Source organism: Protopterus annectens, chromosome 5.part0 (genome assembly GCF_019279795.1).
Source record: "Protopterus annectens isolate FY-2018-M chromosome 5.part0, PAN1.0, whole genome shotgun sequence".
NCBI classification, from domain to species: Eukaryota; Metazoa; Chordata; order Ceratodontiformes; family Protopteridae; genus Protopterus; species Protopterus annectens.
Genome location: NC_056735.1, coordinates 1,352,693,992 through 1,352,720,259, shown reverse-complemented (window position 1 = coordinate 1,352,720,259; position 26,268 = coordinate 1,352,693,992). Strand labels below are relative to the sequence as shown.

At 44.2% G+C, this 26,268-nt stretch overlaps 1 protein-coding gene across 1 annotated transcript in view; it reads right to left on the bottom strand.

Annotated features, from left to right (window-relative positions):
- The window catches only part of PCF11 (PCF11 cleavage and polyadenylation factor subunit), a 587,359-nt gene that overhangs the window by 537,907 nt on the left and 23,184 nt on the right, over window positions 1-26,268 (bottom strand). The window contains exon 6 of the mRNA XM_044072002.1: window positions 12,089-12,269. Within this exon, the coding sequence (XP_043927937.1) occupies window positions 12,089-12,269 (181 nt within the window). The remainder of the gene's footprint in view (window positions 1-12,088; window positions 12,270-26,268) is intronic.

Sequence of the window (26,268 nt, the reverse complement as noted above, 5' to 3'; positions counted from 1 at the left end):
GCTTGGCGTACGAAGGGAAAAGTCATTGTGACCGTTTCCTGTAAGGTTGAGACTTGTCCTCACCACCTTTTGGGGTTGAGGTGCCCCACTGTCATCGTCTGTTTGAGCCTTGGGGTTGAGATCTACCTCTGGAAAGGACCAATTCTTTGTTGGCCAAATTCTGCTAAACCGAGGTGGCTGTACCTGTAAGAAATCCTTGACTGTTTGCATAGATTTAGCTTTAACCTCCATTTTCTTTAACACCAAAGTATCATGCTGTAAAGGAGCATCCAATAATTTTGCCTTAACATGATCAGGTAAACTGTTCTTTTAACCAAGCATGCCTTCGAATTACAGAACATGTAACTGCGGCTCTACAAGAGGCCTCTAAGGAATCAAAACCACATTGCAGAGTATGTTTTCCCACCTGTTCAACTGCATGCAATAAATCCTGCATTTCTTTACAATCAGAAGCTTCTCTGCTTGCAAGCATTTTCTGTTTTAACTGAGCCATTAAATATTGTTGGTACTTAAGCATGTGAAACTGGCAGTTTAAAGCTCTTACTGCTAAAGTTGCAGAAATGTATACTTTCTTCCCCCATCTATCCAAAGCTCTGGAATCTTTGTCAGAGGGTAATGGATTTTTTGCAATGGAAGCCTTAACTCCTTTTGGACCCTGGGAAAGTTTCTGCATCAGCAGAAGGGTTTTTGTAAAGAAACTTGAGAGTCGGGGACTCTATACTTATCTGGCTTGGCTGGAGCAGGGGGCAGAGAGTCAGGAGATAAAATGGATTCACAGAACACATCATCCACAATATCTAGCACAGGCGGAATAGCCAGGGGCCTGTGTTGAGGCAATAAGAGGAAATCCCAGAGCCTTTTCTTGGATTCTGAGTAATCCTGGCTTTCCCAATGGAAATGCTCCCTCATGGTATGTAAAGTCTCCCTAAACGAATAATCCTCAGGAAGAGAGGTTGAAAGGATAGATTCTTCAGCATCAGAGTCCTCATAGGGGGGGGTAGAGAGTATCCCTGGTCTGAACAGGAATCAGAGGAAATGGAAACCTTATCAGAAGAGTCATAGTCTGTATCATGCCTAGGCCTTTTCTCAGGAGGGGGATGGGAACCGCTGATTAGAGTAATGAGGTCTTCGGTCATTTTAAGCATCTGTTTCTTAGGCATAGAGGACTGCCCAAGAGAATGCTGTACTTGTTTCTTTGTCTTTAATGGCACCTTTGTCTTGGCTGTTTTAATGGTGAGTTGTGAAGGTCTGAAAACACCCTCGGAAGCCGATGCCTGCTCAGCGGCTCCGGACCCATCTGAGGGATTAGTTTCCGTAAGCCCAATACCTCGAGTTTCCAGAGGCGTAGATGTCTCCACGTGGGAGTCGGAAGCTGCCTGTGGCTCTGAGGTAGCAGGTGTCAGGGGTTGCGAAAGCGCCTCACTGAGAACCGGCGAATGGCCTAGAAGAGGTTTTGTCGGTTTTGGACCTCGGATGCCTGTCTATGTTTTTTCGGTATTGAGGTCGGCTGATCCAACGGCATCGTATAATTGAACCTTCGGCCAAAGTAGTGCAAAGCAAAATCAAAACATCTTTTTATAGTGCGTTTGTTAAATCTAACACAAAACCGACAACTAATGACGTCATGATCAGGTCCTAGGCATGAACTACAGTAAGAGTGGAAATCCTTATGCGGTATTTGCTTCCCACAAGAAATACAATTAACTTTTTCTGACATCAGTCTGAGGCAAGAAAAAAGTTTCACCAACGGGGTACTTAGCTTTATTGAAGACTTCGGATCTGAAATTCGACTTCGAAAATCTCAGGAGTTGGCCGACCGGCACTTGCGAACTGCTTCTGCTTCGGACACCGCGCGAAAATTAAGACTGAAGAAAATGGCGTTGGATGCATCTTATATACCCCTGGTGCACTGGCGTCACGGAAGAAGTGACAGCAACAGACGCCGGACCAAGACTTTGAAATTCGGGCCGACTGCGGGACCGCCTGACTGCAGGATAACCAAAGTGTAATGACTGCAGCAGGGTAACACGAACATCTGGGTCTTTGTTGCCAACATTTCGAAGTAAGAAGTCAGTTGCCTTTGTCTGGCGTGAGATAAGCCATCTGGGCAGTTTTATTTAAGCTTGCACCCAGGAATATTATCTCTTGAGAGGGTACTAGTTTTGATTTCTTTGCGTTTACTGTGTACCCCAGGGCAAATTAGTAATCTTTTTACAAACGCCAGATGCTTTAGTAGAATGTCCTTGTTCTCTGCTTGAATAAGGCAGTCATCCAAGTAAGGATATATCTCTGAATTCCTCTGTCTGCAAAAAGCAACTACAGGTGCCAGGCATTTTGTGAAGACCCTGGGCACAGTAGATAAGCCAAAGGGCAGTGCAGAGAATTGGTAGTGCATTGAGCCAGCTATGAATCTGAGGTATCTTCTGCAAGACTGTCTGATTGGGACATGCATGTATGCCTCTTTTAGGTTCAAAGTTACAAGCCAAGCCTTCTTGCCCAGCATGGGCAGAAGCTGCTGCAGAGTTAACATTTTGAATTATGGAACGTCCAGAAAAGTGTTTAGAATAGACAGGTACAGTATTGGTCTCCAGGCTTTGTCCTTTCTGGGTACCAAGAAAAGTCCCTTATCCCTGCTCTTGCTGTGGTACTCGTTGAATGGCCCTCATATCCATGAGGGATGAAACTTGTTTTTGTGCCTCTGCCCATTGATTTTGTGGCAGGTCTGGCATACCTTTTGCCTTTGGCAGGGTGTGAAAGTGGAACCTGTAGCCCTGAGTCACTATATTCAAGACCCATTTGTCCTGGGTGATCATGTGCCAATTCTGTGAAAAAAGTGCTAGTTTTCCCCCTAAGGGGGCTGCCAAAAGATAAGTGCTTGGTACTGTCAGAGGAAAGTCATTGGGACTGTTTCCTGTATGGTTGTGATTTGTCTTCTCCGCTTTTAGAGGTAGAAGCCCCCCATTGTTTAGGCCTGTATGAGCCTTGGGTCTGGGATCTGCCTCTAGGGCGTCTGTATCTGCCTCTTTGTGGCCTGACACTGCAAAGGACCAATTATTTGAAGGCCAGTTCCTGCTAAATCTGGGTGGCTGTACCTGTAAGAAATCCTTAACTGTCTGCATAGATTTCGCTTTATCCTCCATTTTCAACATCTCTTCTGCCTTAACACCAAAGTATCCTGCTGTAATGGAGCATTATATAATTTTGCTTTAACATGATCAGGCAGATTCTGTTCCTTTAACATAGCATGCCTTCTAATGACAGCGCCCTTACAAGAGGCCTCCAATGAATCAAAACCACATTGGCAAAGTATGCTTTCCCACTTGTTCAGTTGCATGCAATAAATCCAACATTTCCTTGTTTTCTGAACATTCAGAATGTCAGCATTTTCTGTTTTAGCAGTGACATTAAGTATTGCTGATATTTAAGCATATGAAACTGACAATTTAAAGCCCTTACAGCCAAGGTAGCAGAGGTGTAAACTTTTTCCACCTGTCCACTGCCCTTGAATCCCTATCAGAGGAGGCAGGGTTTTTTGCAGTAGAAGCCTTGACCTCTTTGGGACCCTGGGATATAGTTTCTGGGTCAGCAGCAGGGTTTTTATATAGAAATTTATGAGAATCTGGAGCCCTGTAGTATCTGTCTGGCTTAACAGGTGCAGAGGGTAAAGAGTCAGGAGACAGGCCAGACTCTGAAAATACATCTACAATGTCTAGAACAGGTGGAATAGCAAGAGGCCTGTGTTGAGGTAGTAAGAGAAACTCTGAGACTTTTCTTAGATTCTGAGTAATCTTGGTTCTCCCAGTGAAAGTGCTCCCTCATGGTATGCAGGTTTCCCCAAAAGAACAACCCTCAGGAGGAGAGGCTGAAGGAATAGATTCTTCAGCATCAGAATCCTCATAGGGAGGAACAGAGCATCCTTGATCAGAAGAGGAGTCAGAGGAAATGGAAACATGATCTGAAGATTCGTATTCTGTCTCTTGCCTAGGCCTCTTAATCAGGAGGGGGATGGGAACCCATGATCAAAGTAATTAGGTCTTTGGCCATTTTAAGCATCTATTTTTTAGGCATGGAAGTCCGTCCAGGAGAATGTTGTACTTGTTTCTTTCTCTTTAGAGCTGCTTTAGTTTTTGCCTTTGAAGCTGAGGTTGGCTTTACATACAACTGTGTAGGTCTGAAAATACCCTCAGAAGCAGATGCCTGCTCAGCGGCTCCGGACCCATCTGAGGGAATAGTTTCAGAGTGTCCAATAGCTTAAGTCTCGTCGGTTTTGGACCTCGGATGCCTGTCCTTTTCCTTGCATTTTTTATAAACTCCGGTCGTCGGCTGTTCCGACGGCATTATGCAATTAAATCTTCAGCCAAAGTAATGAAAGGCAAAATCGTACCGATGCTTAATAGTGCGCTGGCTAAATCTAGCACAAAACCGACAGCTAGCAACGTCGTGGTCAGGGCCTAGGCAAGGAATACAGTAAGAATGAAAATCCTTTTGAGGTATTTGCTTCCCACAAGAAATACAATTGTTAACTTTTTCTGACATCGGTCTGGAGCAAGAAAAAAAAAAGTTTCCCCAATGGGGTATTTAGCTTTAATGAAGACTTCGGATCTGAAATTTGTTTTTGAAAATCTCAGGAGTCGGCCGACCACCACTTGCGAACTGCTTTTGCTTCAGGCACCGCGCAGCAAGAAAGACTGAAGAAAATAGTATCGGCTGCATCTTTTATACCCCTGACGCACTGACGTCAAGGAAGAGGCGACAGCAACCGACGCCGGACCAGGACTTTGGAATTCAGGCCGACTGCGGGTAGCCTGCCAGCAGGATAACCCAAGTGTAATGACTGCAACAGTGAAACACGATGAACATCAATTATTTCGTCAAAAGGTGGAGACACCAAAGAGGCAGAGGGTTGAGACCCAAAAGCCTTCAGGTACACATTTCTCAGAAGGGTTGACAGTGGGCCAGTCACACCTCTGTTTAAGGATCTCCAGGATGTCCACAAAGGAGAAATCAGACAATGACTTGGGGGACCCTTCAGACTCCTCAAGGTCAGTTTCCAATGTCAGACTCATCCTGGGAGTCCATATGCTTCCTCTTGCATACCATCTTCTGAGGGGGCTGCTCGAAGGGACCTTCTGGGGAGGCCTCGGAAGAGTGGGGGCCACTAGCCGTTGGCTCCTAAGGCTGCGGGTCTCTGCAGTCTCCTGAGAGAGTAGGTACTGAGACTGAAGTGGGTGCCCTGGGGGGAAGAGTGCTTGTACCACTGGCAGGGGCTATACACTGAAACAGCATGCTCATCACCTCAAAAGCCGACCTCTCTGGCTCCAAAGACCTCTCCCGCTCCGAAGAGACAAAGGCTGGAGCCAGAGCCATCGGCTCAAAGACAGATGCAGGGTCCGAGCTCACCCTGGCGGAAGCACCAAGAGGAAGGCTCTGGACCGAAGATAGATTAGAACCCTCCCCATTGGCTGGACACAACGGACGGAGCAGAGTGTGTCAGAGCCAAACTCTGCTCCAATACAACAGCAAGGGGAACCGGAACAGAGGGTTCCTCCGTTGGTAACAAGCATTCCAGCTCCGAAAGGCCAACATGGGTCGGAGGAGGAATCAGACGAGAGCAAAGCTGGCTCGAGTGGCTCCGGAACAGACTGGGTCAGAGCAGACGACTTCAGGATTCTCAGTACTACCCTCTCCACATCTTCCTCCGAAAGGCTCCTGGAAGATCTGGAAGATAAAGTAGGGGATCTCGACTTAGGAGGCACTGGAGACTATTAGCAAGGAGACCGGTAGGGATTCTACAGACCTGCTCCAAGCAGTAGAGTCAACTGCTATTTCCAAAGGTTCAGAAGTCGGCACTTAAGCACCTGTGACCGACTGACACCATGGTGCTCTCCTTCGGCTCTGAAGACTGAGGAGTTGAGGAGGCAGATTTTGGTAATCTGGAAGGAGGCTCCGAGACACCAGCCGGTGCCAGAGAAGGCCTTTTAGAAGCTTTAGTTTTGGATTCAGATCTGGATTTTGTAGACTTGGAAGAAGCTGAAGAACTAGATAAAGCTTCCTCAAAGGTTGGTTTTAGAAGACCCTTGAGTATCAAGCTTGTTCTCTCCTGCAACACTCTAGGAGAGAAAGCATGACAGAATAAGCATGATTCCTGCAAATGGATGGCTCCCAAGCAGTAGAGACGGCTACTGTGGCCATCCGTTAATGACTTTCTGGGAACATTTCATGCATTTTTTGAACCCAGAGGGTTTATGCTCCTTGCTATCCTTAGACATTGCAGACACATGCAAAGACAGTAGGAAAGATAGTAATAGAAAGAAAGAGGACTAGGTCCTTTAAAACGGGCCTAGCCCTGCAGAAGAGTTACACGAGGACTAGGTCCTCCAAGTTAAACAGGCCTAGCCCGGTGTAAGAAGAAAAAACTTGGTCTTCTAACTCAGACCAAGTAGTTAACAGACACACACAGATTCAGTCACAAAGGAAAAAAATTGAGATGTCCAATCTACAAATACAAAAGTTACATGAGGACTAGGTCCTTAAGTTAAACGGGCCTAGCCCTGTGAAACAGAAACTAGGTCTTATAACCTAAACAGATCAAGTATTTAACACAGACACACACGCGGTACAATCACACATGAAAAAATTTTGTACAGCGATCCTATAATACCACCTTAGCAGTTCCCCGTCAAAGACAAGTTAACAGTCAACAGCGACCAACAAAGGTCCGAGCAGTACAAATAAATCAACAGGAGCCCCTGTTGATCAAGAGCGGAAAAAAACACCAAAACAAACACTCTACCTAGGGCAAAAGAGTAACTGGCACACAGGATACTAAAACTACTACAGCGACGAAAAAGTCCACAAGGGCAACTTAGGCAAAGGCCTATAAGATAACACTAATATCACTAAACATACAATATCCACTAAGAATTGAAAAGGACTTAGCCAGAGCCAAGAGAAGCTCATCCGAACTAGTCAACGTGGCAAATGAGATCTGGGGATTACACTGGTGCACCATGGACCTGCTTAGCCACGAGCCAACCAGAAGTCTTTGAGTTTGTAAATCGGCCGAGTCAGAGCAGAGGATCAGCTCCGAACCCATATGTAAAAATGAGGGTGAGACTGGACTACCTAACATCAAATATTTCAAATAATGGCAGCCATGAACCATTTTGATGTGTGCCGGCTTGAATAGGATTTATTTATTTGCATTTGTTTACCGGGAAATTCCGACTGGACGCAGGTCCTTTCAGCGGATGCCCGGAGAGAAAAGCTCCACATCATGTACACGATAGATACAAAGTTGCAGCAACAGTAAACATTACAGGTTGTTGGCTTTAATACAATAACAAGACATTGATTATCAACAGCATATATAGAAAATGTTGCAAGTTAAGATAGTTTCTTGTCATTTATATTAGTAACAAAGTTGTCAGACAAGATGTTAAAGTATGTAAAGACAACTAGCTATTTCTGACTGGTTAGTAGTGACAGTAGTATAGTTGGGTTAAGAATCTAGGTGCGGGAGGGGGGTGGGGTAAGGGTGGGGGTGTTGGTCTGGATTGGAACAAGGACAAAGCCAGTGCAAATTAAGTGGAATTAGAGTGTAATCTTGAAAAGGCTGCTCGAAGGCAGAGTAGTTATAGAGGGTGGAAGACTGTTCCAAAGTTTCGATATGGTACATGAAAATATGGCTTCTCCTGTTTGGATTTGATAACAGTGGGTTGGATTTTTGTTGCTTGATCTTAGGGGCCTAGTGGGGTGATAGGGTTGGAGAACGGTTTGAAGGAACGGGATGTTAAGGGGGTGGTTAAGTTTATGAGCGAGGGTGAGTTGATTAAGGTGAAGGAGTTGTGGGAGTTCTAGCCAGTTTAGTTCTTTAAGGGAAATACAATGATGGCTGTGGTAGCAGGTTCCAGTGGCAAATATAGCAATTTTGTTGGTTTGTGTAGGTCTGTCTAAGGTTGGTAAGTATCGGGGTTGCATACAGTAGGGTGGAGATTTGCTGGGAATTGGCTATGGAGATTCTAGCTGCCTTGGTTAGGAATTGGCGGTTTCGATATAATGCATTCAAGTTTCTTGTGAACTTTTTTTTATTGAGAGAGATATGTGGGTGTCAAATCTAAGCTTGTTGTCTATTTCCACACCAGGTAATTGTGTGTGTTCTGATGGGAAGATGATGGTATTGTCTTCAGTAAGACTGTTGAAGTGGGGGGAGTTTTGGGTACTTTGGAAGGTTGGAACAAGAGAAGTTTTGTCTTACTTAGGTTGAGTAGGAGCTGAGCACTGGATAGCCAGCTTTCTACAGAAGAGAATGATTCCTGTGCGATTTGTTGTAGTTCTGGTAGACGGGGGCAGAGCAGATGAGTAGAGTCATCTGCGTAATGTATAAGAGATGCTTGTGTGGTGGCAGTATGTAGGGTGTTAGTGAAAAGTGAGAATAGCAGAGGGCCAAGCACAGACTCTTGGGGAACCAGAGTAACTGGGAGGCAAGGTGACGTGTTTTTGTCCCAGATTACTGATTGCTGGCGTCCGTGTAGATAGCTGTGGAAATAATTGAAGGCTGGTTGTGAGGAGAGTTTGGGGAGAGCAGGAGCTCATGAGATACCATGTCAAAGGCCTTTGAGAGATCTAGAAATACGGCAGTAGAGAAGAGGCCATTGTTTTTGTGATGAAGTACAGTGATGGTGAAGGAGAGCAGAGGAGGTAGTGCTGTGATATGGCCTGAAACCATGTTGGGTTTTGGAGAGGAGATTATTAGCTAGGAGGCAGCTGGAGACCTGGGTGTTCATACATTTTCCAAGTATCTTGGAGACAGGGGAGAGGATAGCAATGGGGCGGTAACTGGAGAGGTCAGTAGAGGGGACTGATGTGGGATATTTTCCATATTGTGGGAACATAGCCTTCTGTTATGCTACAGTGGATTAGAATTGAAATTGGGTAGGCTAATGTATCAGATGCAATTTTCAAGTATTCAGAGGGGAGGTTGTCGGCTGCGAGTTTTGTGGGTTAAGGTTGACAATAGCCTTTTTATGTTGGAGGTAGGTACTGAGGTGAAAAGAGGAATGGGGGGTTTAGTTAGGAGTCGGGGGGGCTGTTGTAGGGAAGTAGTGTTTTAGAAATGTTATAGTTTCAGTGAAGCGTTTGAAGGATTCAGCAATACTGCTGGAGGAGGGGGGAATGGACGGATGGGGAGTATCAACCTTCCCTGGGTGGAGGATATTAACAGTGGACCAAAACTGCTTAGGGTTGTGGTTGGTATAGTTTAGGGTGGATTTACAGTAGAGGGATTTGTCTAACTGTATATGCTTTTTGGCTTTGTTGCGCAGTCCAAGGAATGATTGCTTATCAGAGTTATTTTTTGTTAGTCGCCAGTGCTCCCAGGCCTTATCTCTGAATTTCATTAGGGTTCTGGTGGTCTTTTGTAACCATGGGGCACGCTTGGATCTGACTTTGGCATTTCTTACAGGAGCATGGGTGTTTAGGGTGGAGAGGAAGGTACTGTTGAAGAAGTGGACAGCCTCATCTAAGTTGAGGTATTTTAGTGGTGACCAGTTAGGGAGGAGATGAAGGAGTTGGGGTTGAAGTTGGACTTGTTCCGTATTTGCCTGTGGATAATGGGCTTTGGACTGTTTGTGTGGTGCCGAATTAGAAAAGTGGGAGAGTGGCCACAGACTGTCAGGTAAGCAGCCTGCTAGGTAAGAGTGAGGGGCTTTGTTGACTAGGATCTAGTCAACTAAGGTAGGATTGTTAGGGTTTTTGTTGATTCAGGTAGGGGATTGAATGAGTTGACTGAACCCATGGAGATTAAGGTGAATGGTTGGGAGACTTATTACAGGATAGTCAACTGATGTTAAAGTCACCGAGAATTATGGTTTCCTAGGGTAGAGAAACAGTAGCCCAGCTCAGGAGATTTTCTAGGGGTGTGACATTTTGCCTGGTGGGAAATAGCATCCTATGGTATTGATTGTTTTGTTTGGGCTTAGTTTGAGACTGGCATAAAGGATTTCATTGCTGTTGTGAGGGGCAGATGAGATCAGGAGTTAAATATTGAGGTGGTGTTTAAATATCAATGCTACACCACCTCCTTTTTTGGACAATCTGTCTATGCAAAGGATGTTGTATTCAGGTGGAAGTACTTCCTCACTTTTGATGCGAGGTTTGAGCCAGGTTTCAGTTAGGAAGAGAATATCTGGGGAATATATGCTTATGCTGACGTGTAGTGCTTGGATTTTACTGCACATGCTTCTGATGTTTAGGGACACTAAGTAGGTCTGTCGTTTTCTTGTTGGCTAGGAGTTGAGTTGGACTAGGGTTTGTGGTTGGGTTGGATTTCGGAGGACCAGGGTTTAGATGGATGTCTCCAGCGAGGTCTAGTTTATAGAGGGTGTTTAAGATATGTTTTATATACATAGTAAATTGCTTATGGTATCTTAGGGATATTTTATTTTTGTGTGTGTTAGGTGTTTGGTAATGGAGTGTATGTATTGGGAGGATGGTTTTGGTGGCAGGGGTTGTGTAGCTAGTGTGTAAATGTTTGAGAGAGTACAGCGGAAGTTGTTGGGGCATGTGACTGTAGAGCCTTAGCAGGATGTAATGTGAGCTACAACTTCGCAGGTTAGGATTATTATATTAGGTAGTAGCATGATCGTGTTGGATGTAGGGGAGGGGGGTGAGTAGTGGTGTAGCCTAATTGCTGGCAATTAGGGGTGAGGTTAAGGCCAAGAGTAAATGCAGAGGTACTGGGGGTAGGTGGGAATAGGGGGAAGGGAGGGGAGCGAAGTGAGCAAGCTAAAAACCCCCAGGCTAAAGATTACGGGGTAAGTGTCTAAATAGCCAAGTTGTTAGGCGTTATTAGAATCTAGTAGGGAAAAAACAAATCTATAGACCTGACTTCAGCTGTGTCCTTCCTGGGTAGACGCCTAGTTTGAAGCAGTCAAGAAGTGGCAGTTTAAGTAGCGTTTTGCCTCTATTTTACAAGTAGGCAATTCCAGTGCATCTACTGGGTTACCTTTTTTTGCCTAGAGCTTTATCTTGGTTTACTGATAACTAAAAAGAACTGGGGAATGTATTTACAGTAGATGGGGGTGCAGCTGTCGTCCCTAGCCGTGTGGGTAGAACCAGTTATTTCTACTTTAGACCAGGTACATTCTACAGTAGCAGGCTAAGAGGGAAACGTAGCTAGACACCTAAAGTACCCTATCTTCCTTCCAAAGCCCTTGAGTCCTTATGGTTGGTTTCTCCACTGCGGATGCGGCCAATGATTCAGCAAGTGGGGGACAGAGAGAACCCTTTCTCAGGGACAGGGGTCACTAAATGAAAAGATAAAGACAAAAACAATTACATTAAGGTCTCTGAAAGGGGAATAAGAGAAGTGCTGTAAGAAGTAATTGAAATAATAAATGATCACCCAGGCAGGAAAGGTATTGGGTTTAAGAGTAGCAGCACGTTACACTATTTACACAGGTACAAAGTGTTTAGTAAAAAAGTCTCAGGCAACTGTTATGTCTGCAGCCTTGCTACTGTTGTTAGCAAGGATGACTTCCTCTTAACAGACATTTGGTTACTGTATAACTGCAATGTTTAATTCTCTGTACTGACTACACCAAACCCCGTACAAAACTAACTAGTCCTGTTATCCACCTAATTTAATGCAAACATTTACTTCATTTTCTATACACAGTTAAACAAGCTCATTACATACAACCAATTAATGTAGGAGTTAAACAAGTATGCAGCTGTGTAACAAATTATCAGAAAACTTAACACTCCCAAGCTCACTCCTGATATGCATGGATGTGTACACAAACCAGTATAATTAAAAAAAATAATAAAATAAATGAGACCAAAGAAAAGACAAAACAAATCAAGCAGGCATGCCTAACACAAGTGATAGGCACTCCAAATTGTCAGTTCATAGATTAAATGAAACGCATACACCTGGCAAAGTATCTATCACTTTCTGCTGATTAAGTTTGCTCAGCTGGTACCTTACAGCATTAAGCTTTAATTCCCCAAAATTAGTGTTTAAGTAGAGTTTTATCATTTTAAACAAACTATGTACTCAACCACCACCTTCCAGAAATGTACCTACCTTCATAAGTAATTCTCTTTTGTTTGCCAATGTTAATTCTTTTGGAATTTGCAAATTAGGGTCAACGCTAAATCTAGGTTGTTTTGGGGTACGGGGTGACTGAACCCCCTTATTAATGGCCCAAACATCCCGGTGCCGTAGATGTGCAGGCTTAGCTTGATGCTCATCACTCTTTGGCAAACTAGAAAGAAAAAAAGAAAAAAAAAAACTTGAGACTACCATACAGATCACATTTTGTTAATTACCATTTAAAGCTTATGTTTGGGGGGGGGGGGGGGGCTGAACACAAAAAAAATTACCAATGAAAGTTTCACAAACATTCGCTACAACTTACTCCTCTGCTAAACCAAATCAGCATAATGAACACTAAAACACATGTACATGTAAACAGACAATGCACATCTCAATTCCTGCCTTGATATTAATTCAGATCTAGAATGCAGGCAGCCTAAGGCATCAGGCACAAAAATGTTCACAGGAAAGTATAACGTTCTGCTGCACAGCACTGAGGATTAAAACAGCTAAGGAAAGAAAGTAATATGGGCTAAATGAGGTACATCTGTGTGCAGTGTTTACTATCAAATACATCTAACTACTCGGATCATGCAAATTTTATCAACCGAAGTGGAGATCTCTATAAGTAATTAGAAAGTTAAGACTATTTGGGAGGGGAGAAGGGCAAGAGTTAAGCGGGACAAGTTGACCCAACAAAACAAAGAATTTTAGGATTACCTCATTACAAGGGATATTTTAGAGGCACACAGTTGAGGCTGTTATACATACCACAAGCAACAATTCATAGTGGAAAGGGATGACAACGAAGGGGGAGGGAGGAATTCAAGAAATAAAGAGATTTTGGATGCAGATACAGAACAGTCACACAGATTATATTCACAAATTATCAGAAAGTATAACGAGAACTAACACAGGAATGGAGAGAGTAGATTCTACAGACATAAATGCAATTAGCGGCACAGAGAACAGGCAAGGGGGGTTGAAATTTACTGGCAGAAGTTAACAAAGGTATTGGGAACAAATATTTAAGAGAGGTAAAGGCAGCAGGGAAGAAAAGCACCTGGGAGCATACGTTCTCATAGTGTAATAAAGTGGAATACTTTAAAAATTCTCTAAAGAGTACTCCTATCAGGAATATCAAGCTAGTAAATTCAGGAACATTGGGCTAGTAAATGACTAAGGAAGTGATTTTTTTGAACTGGGATACAGGATCTGAACTGCCTAGACAGTACGGCCTTAAGTTTAATTCTGGTGGCTGCTAAAAAACAATTACTAGAAAATGGAAATCAAAATCCAAACCAGCTATACTTGCTGTGAATATTCTGAGAGATTCAAGAACAGGAAGTAAGACCTTTAGAAAGGGGTAGGAGTAAATTACAGTAAAGTGCCACTTAAACGGCACCCGTGGAGATTGGTAGATGCCTGTAGTTTATATGGCAAAGCAGAGCCTCTTCTGTTCAATGCAGAACAGCAGGCTATTCCGCAATGAACAGAAGAGGCTGCCCCTTTGGGATTTCTGATTGGCTCTTATTCCGGCATGCGAGCCAACCAAATGCTGGTTGCTTGAGTCCCGAATAATGGGGAGTTTACTGCACATAAAAAAAAAAAAAAATGGAAATTCTGGGAACAATACATGCAGAAAAATGTTTTGGGGAGGAATGAGGTTTAACAAGGCAGAAACTGAACAATCTGTATAACACTGCTATGATTTTATAGTATATATGTGAAGGACAACATTTGTAAATGTGCAATTAATATAGTTCGTTTACAGTAAACTCAGTTAACTGAAGTGAACATCACTCTCAAGCACAAAAATAAATAAAAGAAATGCAGTACAATTTTCATGTGTTGAACTTTGTTTTCCTCCCTCAGAAAAGTACAGTTGTGTACAAATGTAGATGTTACAGTGTATTCAATGCTGTAGTCATCACATTTGGGTTATCCCTGCCAGGCTAGCCCTTGGCCAGCCTGAATACCAGAGACTTATTTCTGTGTCGATTGCTGTGACTTGAGGACTAATGTCAGATCGTCAGTAGTATAAAGTAAGGCAGCCGACACCATTACATCAGTTTTTCTTGCCCTAACCTGTCAGGAGCCCCCACGTAGGAGGCCAGGTTCTGGTGGAAGAACTCCACCAGTGGAAAATAAATACCAATATGTCCCTTGTAAAGAAAGGAAAACAATAAGGAAGAATGGTAATAAAAGGAGAAAGGGAGATGGTGGGAAGGAAACCAGGACTGCAACAGTGAATACACTCGAACATCTACATTTATGGTAAGTGTACACAACTACCATGTTCATGTTTCACTGTTGCAGTCATCACATTTGTTGATTCCCAAAGCTGAGGAAAGAGGCAGTGAAGGAAACTAGGGGCTGGCTAGGATGCCCTGCAAGACTGCAGAGGGAAACCCTGCCCTGGACTTGGAGAAGAGAGGCAGGTGGTAATGCTAAGTGTGAACAGATGTCCAGGTGGCAGCCTCCAGGATGCCCCTGGTGGGGACTACTCTGAGGAAAGCTGCAGAGGTGGAGGCTGCTCTGGTGGAGTGTGTGTCCTGACCCTCTTGGGGGGAGGCTTTCCATGCTGTTTGCAGCAAAAATGGATGCAGTGTGCGATCCATTTGGAAATGGTTTGTTTGGAGATGGCTTTGCCTTCTGCCCCTGTAGAAAAGCTAACCAGCAAGACTTTCTGAAGGATTTAGTCCTGTATTTATTTATTTATTATCCTGTCTATATAGAATCTAAGCTGCCTGTGCACATCTAGTGTGTGAAAAATCATTTCCCGCATTTTCTGGGGATTAGGAAAAAAGGTGAGCAACTGAACAGATTGGTTGAGAGCCTCACGACACCACCTTGGGCATGAAGGATGGGTTAGTTCAGAGGGATACCCTAACTGCATGGAAGATGATGGGCTCCACAGCCATGAGTGCTTGCAGCTCAGAGACTCTTCTGGCTGAAGTGATGGCCAGAAGGAATGCTGTCTTCCAGGAGAGAAAATTTAGCTCTACAGAAGAAGCTGGTTCGAAAGGGAGCAGGGTGAGCTTTTTTCAAGACAAAGTTAAGGTCCCAAGCTGGTGTTGGTGCCCTTCTGGGTGCCCTCAAGTTGCTAGCCCCTCTTAGGAATTGTTTGATCAAAGGGTGTGAGGAAAAGGGGCTGCTCATTGTGAAAATGAGCAGAAATTGCAGAAACATGAATTTTTACAGAAGAGAAACAGAGGCCACTGTGCAGCACGTCAGCCAAGTAATCCAGGATAAGAGGGACAGAGGGCTGTGCTGTATTGGCTCTTCCTTACCTGGATCCAGGTGCAGAACCTTTTCCATTTATCAGCATAAGAATTTCTGGTGCTAAGGCATCTGGCCTCATGGATAACATCCAGAACCTGTTTACTGAGGATGGCAGATTGGTTCGTGGTTAAGAAATAAGCAAAGCCGCCAAATTGAGTGTCTGCAATTGGGGATGCATGAATTCCCCCTCCCTCTGGGTCAGAAGGTTTGGAATCTGAGGAAGATGCCGTGGAGACAGTGGTGACAGGCTGCGCAGCAAGGGGTACCAGTGTTGCCGGGGCCAGTCTGGAGCTATAAGAATGGTCCTTGGTTTTCCTCCCATATTTTGAGCAGTACCCTGGAGGTAGGCCTCTTTTAGATCTTGGGTAGCCAAGTGTCCTTAGCATGGGTAGCAGCTGCTGGAGTGTGAGCATTCTGAATTTTGGGATCAGGAAGGTGTTTAGAATGGACAGATCGAGGATGGGGCACCAGGTGTCCTCTTTTCTGGGTACCAGAAAAAGTCTGTAGTAGAAACCTTGGCCTATCTGTTCTGCTCTACTGCCCTGAGAGAGTAGGGAAAGGATTTGCTTTTGAGCCTCTGTCCACTGATTTGGTGGTAGATCTAGGAATCCTTTAGGGGTTGGAAGGGTGTGGAATGAAAATTTGTATCCTTGACACACAATGTTCAGAACCCTGTGGTCCTTGGTAATGGTGGTCCAGGTGCTCAAGTGAAAGGAAAGTTTTCCTCCTAGGGGTAAAGTGAAGGCGGGCAGATGGGAGGGGGTGGAGGAGGGGAGTCATTGAGTTCTTACCATAAGAGGGTGGCTTACAACTCCCTGGTTTTGAAGTGGAGGTAGCCCACTGCTTAGATCTCTGCATTCCCTGGGGCTGCTGTCTAGGGGGTCAGTTTCCACGGGGCCTAGGCTGGGCCGGTTTACTGGGAGCAGGAAAGGGCCAGTGTTTGGAGGGATAATGCCTGCTGAACCTAGGGGGCTGGACCTGCAAGAAATCCTCAACTATTTGCATAGATTTAGCTTTTTTCTTCCATCTTTAAGACCTCTTCTGCCTTCGTGCCAAATAAGTTATTTGTGCAAGGGGGCATCCAACAATTTAGATTTGACATGGGCTGGCAGGGGCTGTTCCTTAAGCCATGCATGCCTTCTAATGACAGATCCAGTGACTGCTGCCCTGAAAGAAGCTTCTAGGGCATCAAAACCACAGTGCAAGGTGTGTTTTACTGGACTTGCAGAATGCATTAACTCTTGTAAATCATTAGATTCTGCCCAAGCAAGAAAAGAAGACATTTTTTGTTTAAGGAGTTCCAAGATATGTTGCTGAAACTTCAGCATATGGAACGGACAATTTAGTGGACTGATACAAGGGTAGGTGAGGTGTATACTTTTTTATCCCATCTGCCTAATGCTCCTTTTACATTAACTTGAGATGCTCTGGCTGTGGGACATGCACTGCCTGGTGGACAACTGCCATTAATAGGCTATACAATAGGAGAAAGAAATTGCTGTCTAAGAGTAGGGAGGAACAGTCGCAAAACTGGAAACACTCCCTCTTCAGCTTAAACAAGACTCCTAGTAAAGTCCTCCAAAGCAAACTATGAATCCAAATTAGCTTCCCTAACCAAGGATCTGTGCCTTGCACAAAAAGCAATCTCAGACCCAGCTTTAATGGAAATGCTGCACATTTGCAAGTCAAATGGCACACGGGTCATTCACTCAAAGGACCTTAACCTGGTATGTGATATCAGCTGAACTTGCTGGACAGAGATTTGTCTCACAGAGTTTGCCCCACTTTTGGAACCAGCTTCCTATTCATGTTAAACAAAGCCCCACATTGGTCCTATTTAAGCGTAGTTTGAACGACTGGATGGGTAACTCAAAATTCACCCCAGGGGCTCCACCTGTCGTGCTCTTGGACAACAGATGCTGATTTTAGTGTCTGCTTGAAACAGACACACTTGGAACACATGTTGAACTTGGCTAGGCTTGTAAGGGCCCTGGGGCCATTAGCCTAGTAACCATCTATGATCCTATGTTTAGTCCCTTGCCAATCTAAAGATCACCTTGGACGAGGACATTATGATACCACTGCAGTCCTAAATGAAGCGGAATTGGGACATGCACCTAAAAACTGAAGTCCAGCTAAATGTTTAATGATTTATAATTAGACCAAACTACAATTATGACTTTTAGCTACAGAAACATTATGGAAAAGGGAAATAGAAAATTAAACTGCTCTGATGAAATACTCAGACAAGATGTGGTAAGGCAAGCCATAGCCCTGTATGTCTCCTTTCCTCACTGTGCTTCCATACCAAGTCGCTGACCAATTGTCTTATTTGTAAGAAAGAAGTACTGCGAAGTCAGCCACTTGGCAATAAAGTGGCAATAGGCTCTACTGCTTTTTTCTGTTCCTTACAAAGGGAACAAAAATGCCACCCTTCCAAGCCACCAGTCTGCTGTTATCCTACTTCAACTCGCATTACATAAGCATACTAACCAAATAGGTATGTACCCAACATGAAGACCGACAGGGTAAGAAAGCCTACCTCCTTATAATCAGCAGGAGCTGCAAGCATTAGGGCTACTCAACAGGTGAAACATCCACGGCCTGCCAGAAAACTTATTACAAAGCACAACACATACTTGCCTCAAAGATGGTATTGTAACAAATAATGAACAACCCGATTACAGATCAATAAACTATTGTTAGCTGGTAAGAAGTGGTCCATCCCAAACAACAAGGGCACTTTCCCCATCTTATCTTCCTGTACGATTAGAATCATGGGAACATTCCATGAACAAACATGCCCCCAAACAAATAGCAGTACATTAAGACTACGTCCAGACTGTAATGGTTTGCAAACGCATTAAGAGAAGACCAGGCAGCAGCTGTATAAATCACTTAGTGTGCTCTAATATATTTATATATAAAAAAGGCAGACAAAGCTACTCATCTAGCAAGCCAAAAGACCAGTGGTCAGGACTTGTGTTTTCTATGACAGTACTGAATGTAGCTGGCTAAAAACTTATGGAAAACAAAGGGGAGGCTGGGGAAAAAAAAAAAAAAAAAGGTCATGTCTTACCATAACATTTCATCTGTGTTGTTCATCTTCTTTCATTCATCACCAATGGGGTTCGGTTCTGAGCCCTCGGAACAGAGTCAGCCTATTACCAAGCTCGGGCCTGCCAAAAAAAACTCTCGAGCCAAGTCTCTAACCAGAATGCTCTTCCCCTGTTACCTCAGATTGAGTTTGCTAAGAAAGGGAAGTAAAGCAGAGGCCACTTCTGTGCAAGTACCCTAGGACACCACTTAGACGCAAAGCATCCCCCAGGAGCCTTTGGAGGGGGAAGGAGAGTGGGAAGAAATGAATGAAAGAAGATGAACAATACAGATGGAACATTATGCAAGACATAACTTCTTTATCTGATGTTGTTAATCTTATTTCCATTCATCACTGATGGGACAGAATCCCAAGCTACCTTGAAGTCAATAGGTGGTCCTTATGGAAGAACATTCCCGAGTACCACTGAGCCGAAGGCAGCTCTCCCTCTAGAGACCAGGTCCAATTTGTAATGATTAATAAAGGTATGAGGTTTAGCCAAAGTAGCTGCTGAGCAGATGTCATCCATGGAAGCCCTGGCGTGGAATGCTACAGATGTTGCCATAGATCTAGTGCAGTGAGCTTTAACTTTTGGCATGGGTTCATTATGAAGGAAATAGATAAAACTTATGCAATCCCTTAGCCATCTTGATAATGTAACATTGGAAACAGTCTCTCCCATTTTGGGCCCAGAAAAATGAATGAAAATTTGTTCAGATTTACGGATAGGTTTGGTCCTGTATAGGTAAATCTCAGATGTCTATGTACGTCTAAGGAGTGAAGGCAATACTATCCTTTATTGGCAAAATTCGGAAAAAAACACTAGTAGCTCAATGGTCTGGTTAATGGAGAATTCAAAAATAATTGGGAAGTAAGGATGGGTTCATCCGAAGTGACACTCTATGAAAGACCAGATAGGGCCTCTTGACACACAATGCCTGCAACTCCAAGACTCTTCTGGCAGAGGTAATGGTTACCAGGAAGAAAGACTTCCAAGACAAAAACTTTAGGTCACACTTGGGATGGGACAATAAGCATAAAGTCGTCCCGTGGGCCAAACATGGATTACAGCATCCCTAGAGGACTCCACCTCCGGGGGAAGTAGGGCGAAATAGCTGCTGCACTTGGTGTTTGATGGGGGAAGCGAGAAGATTGCAATCTTCAGCTACTGGGGGCCAGCCTTGTTGCGGACACCACCTCGGGGTTGAGGGACCACTCATGGGGCATGAGAATGCATCTGCTCAGTTTGTCCGCAATCACATTGGAGTTCCCTGGGATATGTGTTGCTATCAGAAAAGTAGTTGGAAGCTATCATCCACTGCCAAACTCTCATGGCTTCTCGACATAGGGGGTAGAACGTGGTTCCTCCTTACTTGTTGATGAACCAGATCACTGACATTGTCTCGACTGAATTGCAACTGTCCCCGAAGGGAGAGCCGAATGGAAGGCCTGCAACACTAACACAGCTCTCACACTGATATGCAGGTGGGCCTCTTAAGTGGACCATGTGCCTTGGACAGTCTTAACCTGGAAATGCCCCCACCCAATCACGGAAGCATCCATGTTCACAATGGCTGTGGGCTGGGGAGGTTGAAAGGGGCAAGTCCAAAGATCTACATCTGGCCTCATCCACCAAAGCAGGTCCTGTTTGCAGGAGTTGGTTATTCGAATCTGGTAATCGAGGGGGGTGACAGTTTGGGAAAGTACAGTTGTGTACACTTACCATAAATGTAGATGTTAGAGTGTGTATTCACTGTTGCAGTCATTACATTTGGGTAATCTGCTGGCAGGCTGCCCTCAGTCGGCCTGAACAACAAAGTCTTGGGTCCTGCGTCAGTTGCCGTCTCCTCTTCCATGACGTCAGGTCGTCATGGGTATAAAACATGTAGCTGACTCCATTTTAATCAGTTTTTCTTGCCCCAGATGTCCGAAATGGGGAGATATATATATATATATATATACATATACATACAGTAAATATATAAATACACTTTAGAAACAAAATTTACCTTCAACTAAAAGCAAATACACCACAAAGGCATATGAGTATAGTGAAGGAAAGCAAAGGTATAGAAAGGGGGCTGGCAGGTGGGTAATCTGGACTGCAACAGTGAATACACTTGAACATCTACATTTATGATAAGTGCACACAACTGTACTATGTTCTTCGTGTTTCACTGTTGCAATCATTACATTTGGGTAGAATCCCAAAGTTATGGATGGGAGGATGGAACTAAACGGCATTAGAAGCAGCCATAAGGCCCTACAGGACAGCAGTGGCAAAGCCTGCCCTGGATTTAGAGAAGATGGGTAAATGATAATGCTTTGTGAACGTATGAACTGAGCTCCAAGCAGCAGCTTCTAGAATGTCTCTGGTAGGAACCCCTCTGAGAAAAGCTGCTGAAGTAGAGGCAGCCCTGGTGAAATGGGGTCTGATCCCCTTGGGCACAGGTTTACCATGGTGCAAGTAGCAGAAACGAATGCAATGGCTTATCCATTTAGAAATAGTCTGCTTTGATATAACCATCCCCTTTGATCCTGCAGCAAATGCTACCAGTAGCTGCTCAGACTTTGAGATTTTGTCCTGTTTAAGTAGAACCTTAGTTGTCTGTGTACATCTGATGAATGCAGAATCCGCTCCCCCTTATTCTGTGGGTTTGGGAAAAAATTGACAGGTGAATGGTCTGGTTAAGAGCCACACTGGATACAACCTCATGCATAAAAAAATGATTGGTCCTGAGGGCCACCCTGTCCGGGTAAAAAATAATGAAAGGCTTCACTGCCATGAGAGCCAGTAGTTCTGAAACCCTTCTAGCTGAAGTGACTGCCAAAAGAAAAGCGGTCTTCCAAGAAAGAAATTTTATATCTGCAGTAGCTGCTGGTTCAAAAGGAGGCAGGGTAAGTTTTTCCAGCACAAAATTGAGGTGCCATGCAGGAGTTGGTGCTCTTATGGGAGGCCTTAAATTTTTGGCTCCTATGAGGTACTGTGCAGGGGATGAGAAAAGAGGGGAGGGCTCTGTGTTGTAATGAATCGGGATAGCAGAAGCATGGATTTTTATTGAAGAAAAAGATAGGCCCTCGTCATGCATCTCAGTTAAGTATTGTAAAATCAGAGGAACATTGGGGCTTTGCTGCGTCTATTCCTTGTGCTTGGTTCCAAGCACATAATCTCTTCCATTTATCAGCATAAGATTTTCTTGTACTAGGCCTTCTGGCTTCCAAAATGACATCCATCACAGGTTTACAGAGAGATGTGGTTGGTAAAATTAGTTGATTAGCCATGCTGCAAAATTCAGAGTTTGGAGCAGAGTGTGCAGAATTTGACAGTTCTGCTGAGACAATAGGTGAGGTGTTTGAGGCAAGTACCACGGAGGAAGGTGTGACATATTCCTTAGAAGCGGGTACTGGTGTTGGCGAGGCCAGTCCGGAGGAATTCAAATCATTTTTGTTTTTTCCTGTCTGACTTTTAGTAAAACCATCCACTTTCCATGCTTTTTTGTGATGAGTTCTTGTGCAGAATTTGTCCAACTGATGGATCTATTTGCCTCTCCCCAAAACTATGTCGGGCTTCCCCATTTCTGTGTTAACATGCTGAAGATTTGTGGATCCAGTTTCCATTCGTGTGGGTCCATAAGAATTCTGCTTAGGTCATCTGCCAGAGTATTTTGCATTCCTGGCAGGAACTGAGCTTGAAGATGCATTTGGTAAGTCAAGGATGTGTTCCACAAGGCCATGGCTAGTCTGCAAAGGGGGTAGGAATGGGTACGCCCCTGCTTGTTTATGTACCACAACTGTGGTGTTGTCCGTCTTTATCAGTAACTGTCCTGGATGAAGTTAAGTCCTTGAAGGCTGTCAGAGCATTCTGAACAGCTAGCATTTCTTTCTGGTTGATATGTAGTTGCATTTGGTTTGGGCTCCATATGCCCTGAATGCATCTCCCTGCCAGGTGGGCCCCCTAAGCATAGTCTGATGCATCTGTAGTTAGGGTTTGGGTGGCAGGGGGTAGAGTAAATGACAGTCCCTTGTTTTGGTGACATGTCTCTCTGCCCACCAAAGAAACTCCTGTTGTAGGCAGGGAATGAGAGAAATCATTGTTTCCAGGTTGTGACGATGTTGACTCCATAAGCTTTTTAGGTACCACTGAAGTTTCCTCACATGCAGTCTCGTATATGGAATTAATAAAATGCAGGATGCCATGAACCCCAAAGCCTGCAGAATTTGTCTTGCAGATAACTATTTTTTTTTTGAAGTACGTTGTCAATTGCATTTGTCTGGCGTGAGGTAAGCCATTTGGGCAGTTGTACTCAAGCTTGCACCCAGGAATGTAATTATTTGAGAGGGTACCAGTTGTGAGTTCTTTTAGTTTATGGTGTATCCTAGGGCATGCTAGAAGCCTTTTTACAAATGCCAGATGATGAAGAAGAGTGACCTTGTCCTCTGCCTGAATGAGACAATCGTCCAGATAAGGATACATTTGAATGTTTCTTTGTCTGCAGAATGCAAATACTGGTGCCAGGCACTTTGTAAAGACCCTAGGGGCAGTAGATAAGCCAAAGGGCAGTGCAGAGAAATGGTAATGCAAAAAGCCTGCTTTGAAGCGGAGGTATATTCTGCAAGATTCCCTTATTGGGATATGCAGATATGCCTCTTAAGTCTAGAGTTACCAACCAGCCATTCTTGCCTAGCACAGGCAGTAGCTGTAGTAAAGTCAGCATTTTGAATTCTGGAATGTCTAGGAACGTGTTCAGAATTGATAAGTCCAGTATTGGACGCCATGATTTGTCTTTTCTGGGTACCAGGAAAAGTCTTAAAAAATCCCTGTCCTTTTTCCTTTTCTGGTACCGGTTGAATAGCCCCCATATCCATGAGGGACATGACTTGTTTCTGGGCCTCTACCCACTGGTTTTGTGGCAGATCTGGCCCATCCATCTGGAACTGGCAAAGTGTGGAAAGGAAATCTGTACCCCTGGGATACTATGTTTAATACCCACTTGCCCTGGGTAATTAAATGCCAATTTTGAGCATGAAGTGCTAGTTTCCCCACCAAGGGGGCTGCCAAAAGATAAGTGCTTGGAGGTGGTAGAGGAAAGTCATTGAGACTGCTTACTGTATGGTTGTGCTTTACCACCTCCAGATTTAGACGTGAAGCCACCCCATTGCTTTGACCTGTAAGATCCCTGTGATTGATAGCTGGAGCCTAGGAGCACCTGGGGTTTGCCCTGTGTGGCTCTGTTGGACACACGAAAGGACTAATTTTTAGTAGACCAGTGCCTACTGAACCTGGGTGGTTGCACTTGCAAGAAATATTTTACAATTCGTATACATTTAGCTTTGTCTTCCATTTTCTTTAAAACCTCTTCTGCCTAATTACCAAACAGACTATCATGCTGTAAAGGAGCATCCAACAATTTAGCTTTAACATGATCAGGCAGATTTTGTTCCTTGAGCCAGGCATGCCTTCTTATCACAGATCCAGTTACGGCGGGCCTGCAAGAGGCCTCCAAGGAATAAAAACCACATTGCAAAGTATGCTTTCCAACCTGTTCTGCTGAATGCAATAAATCCTGTAACTATTTTCCACACAATCAGAAATCAACATAATTTTCTGTTTCAGTAAGCCCATAACATGCTGTTGATATTTAAGCATATGAAACTGGCAGTTTAAAGCCCTGATTGCAAAGGTTGCAGACGTATAAACCTTCTTGTCCCATCTATCCAGTGCCCTGGAATCTCTATCAGAAGGGGTAGGATTTTTGGCTGTAGAAGCCTTAACACCCTTGGGACCCTGAGAACAGCACATCAACAATATCTAATACAGGAGGCATTGCCAGAGGCCTATGCTGAAGAAAAAGAAAATCATCCCCAAGCCTCTTTTTTTGATTCAGAGAAGTCCTGACTCTCCCAGTGAAAATGTTCCCTTAAAGTATGCAAAGTCTCTCCAAAAGAGTAATCCTCAGGAGGAGATACAGATGGGATGGATTCCTCTGCATCAGAATTCTCATAAGGTGGAATAGAAAATTCCTGATCAGAAGAGGAATCAGAAGAAATGGAAACCTGATCTGAAGATTCATAATCAGTGCCTTGCCTAGGCCTCTTAGCAGGGGGGTTGGGAACCCCTGATCAAGGTAATTAAATCCTCAGCCATTTTGATAATTTGTTTTTTAGGCATAGGGGCCTGGGCACGTGGCTCATGCGGTTTTTTAGACATAGAAGTCAGTTTTGACCTTGTTTTTGTTGAGGACGTCAGTTTAATATAAAAATGTTGAGGCCTGAAAACACCCCCAGAAGCCGTTGCCTGCTCAGCGGCTCCGGACACATCCAAGGTAGAGACATCCGCGGGTTCAATACTTTGCGAACCTCGCGGCATACCGGACTCCAAATGGCTCTCTGTAGAGGCCTGCGACTCAAAAGTAGCAGGTATCAGGGGCAGCAAAAGCGCCTCACTGAGTACTGGCAACTGGCTTAGGAAAAGCTTAATCGGTTTTGGACCTCGGTCTGTCTTTTTCCTTGCATTTTTTATGAACCCCGACAGTCGGATTGCTAACCGACAACATTTCAGGGTAGTTAAATCTTGAACCAAAATATTTAGAAGCAAAAAATATACAGACGCTTAATATTGCGTTGGTTAAATTTAGCACTAAACTGACAGCAAGGTACGTTGTGATCAGGGCCTAGGTAAGGAATACAGTACAAATGAAAATCCTTGAGGTATTTGCTTCCTACAAGATATGAAATTATTAACTTTTACTGACATTGGTAAGGAGCAAGAAAAAGTTTCCCTAACGGGGTACTTAGCTTTTCTTTGAAGACTTCGGTTCTGAAACTCAAAGGAAAATTTCAGGAGTCGGCCAACCGGCACCTGCGAACTGCTTCGGGCACCGCGCGGCAAGACAGACAGATTAAAATGGTGTCGGCTGCATGTTTTAAACCCCTGACTTCATGGAAGAGGAGACAGCAACCGACGCAGGACCCAAGACTTTATTCAGGCCGACTAAGGGCAACCTGCCATTAGATTACCCAAATGTAATGACTGCAACAGTGAAACACGAAGAACATCCACTGACACAGAAGGAGCCACTGCAGAATCCGCATATGTAACTTTGCTAGAGGCACTATTGGAATTGACGCAGCCATAGAACTAATTGCCTGAAGAACTTCCCTTGCAGAGACTGTTTGAGACAGGATCACCTGGGGCTGAAACCTCAATCGGAGCTGAAGCCTCAATCGATGGGAGTGTGACTTAGGAGTGATAGCAGACAGGACTGAGTATTGAACACTACTACAATGAACTCTACTTGTGTAGGGGATAAGGTTTGATTTCTCCCAATGTATCGTTATTCCCAACAGTTTTACCAGAGAGTATAGTGCAGTGCTGTTGCCAGAAGATGTTCGGTAGGGGCGGAAAGGAGCCAGTCATCCAGAAATGGAAACACCTGGAATCATTTTAGTCTCAAGTGAGCTGTTACCAATGCCATGCATTTCATGAAAACTCTGGGGGCTGCAGAGAGACCAAACAGCAGGGCGCGGGACTGGTAATGACTGGCTCCTAGCCGGAAGCGGAGAAGACTCCTGGAGCCTTTCTCCATCTTGATGTGGAAATAGGCATCCTGGAGATCTATACAGCACATCCAATCGCCTTCCCTTAAAAAAGGAAGGATGGACTGAACCATAACCATCTGCAATTTGGTTTGGGTGACAGATGTGTTTAAACTGCTGAGATCCAAAATGGGTCTACAGTCCCCCGTCTTTTTTGGCACCAAAAAGAATCTCAAGTAAAATCCAGATA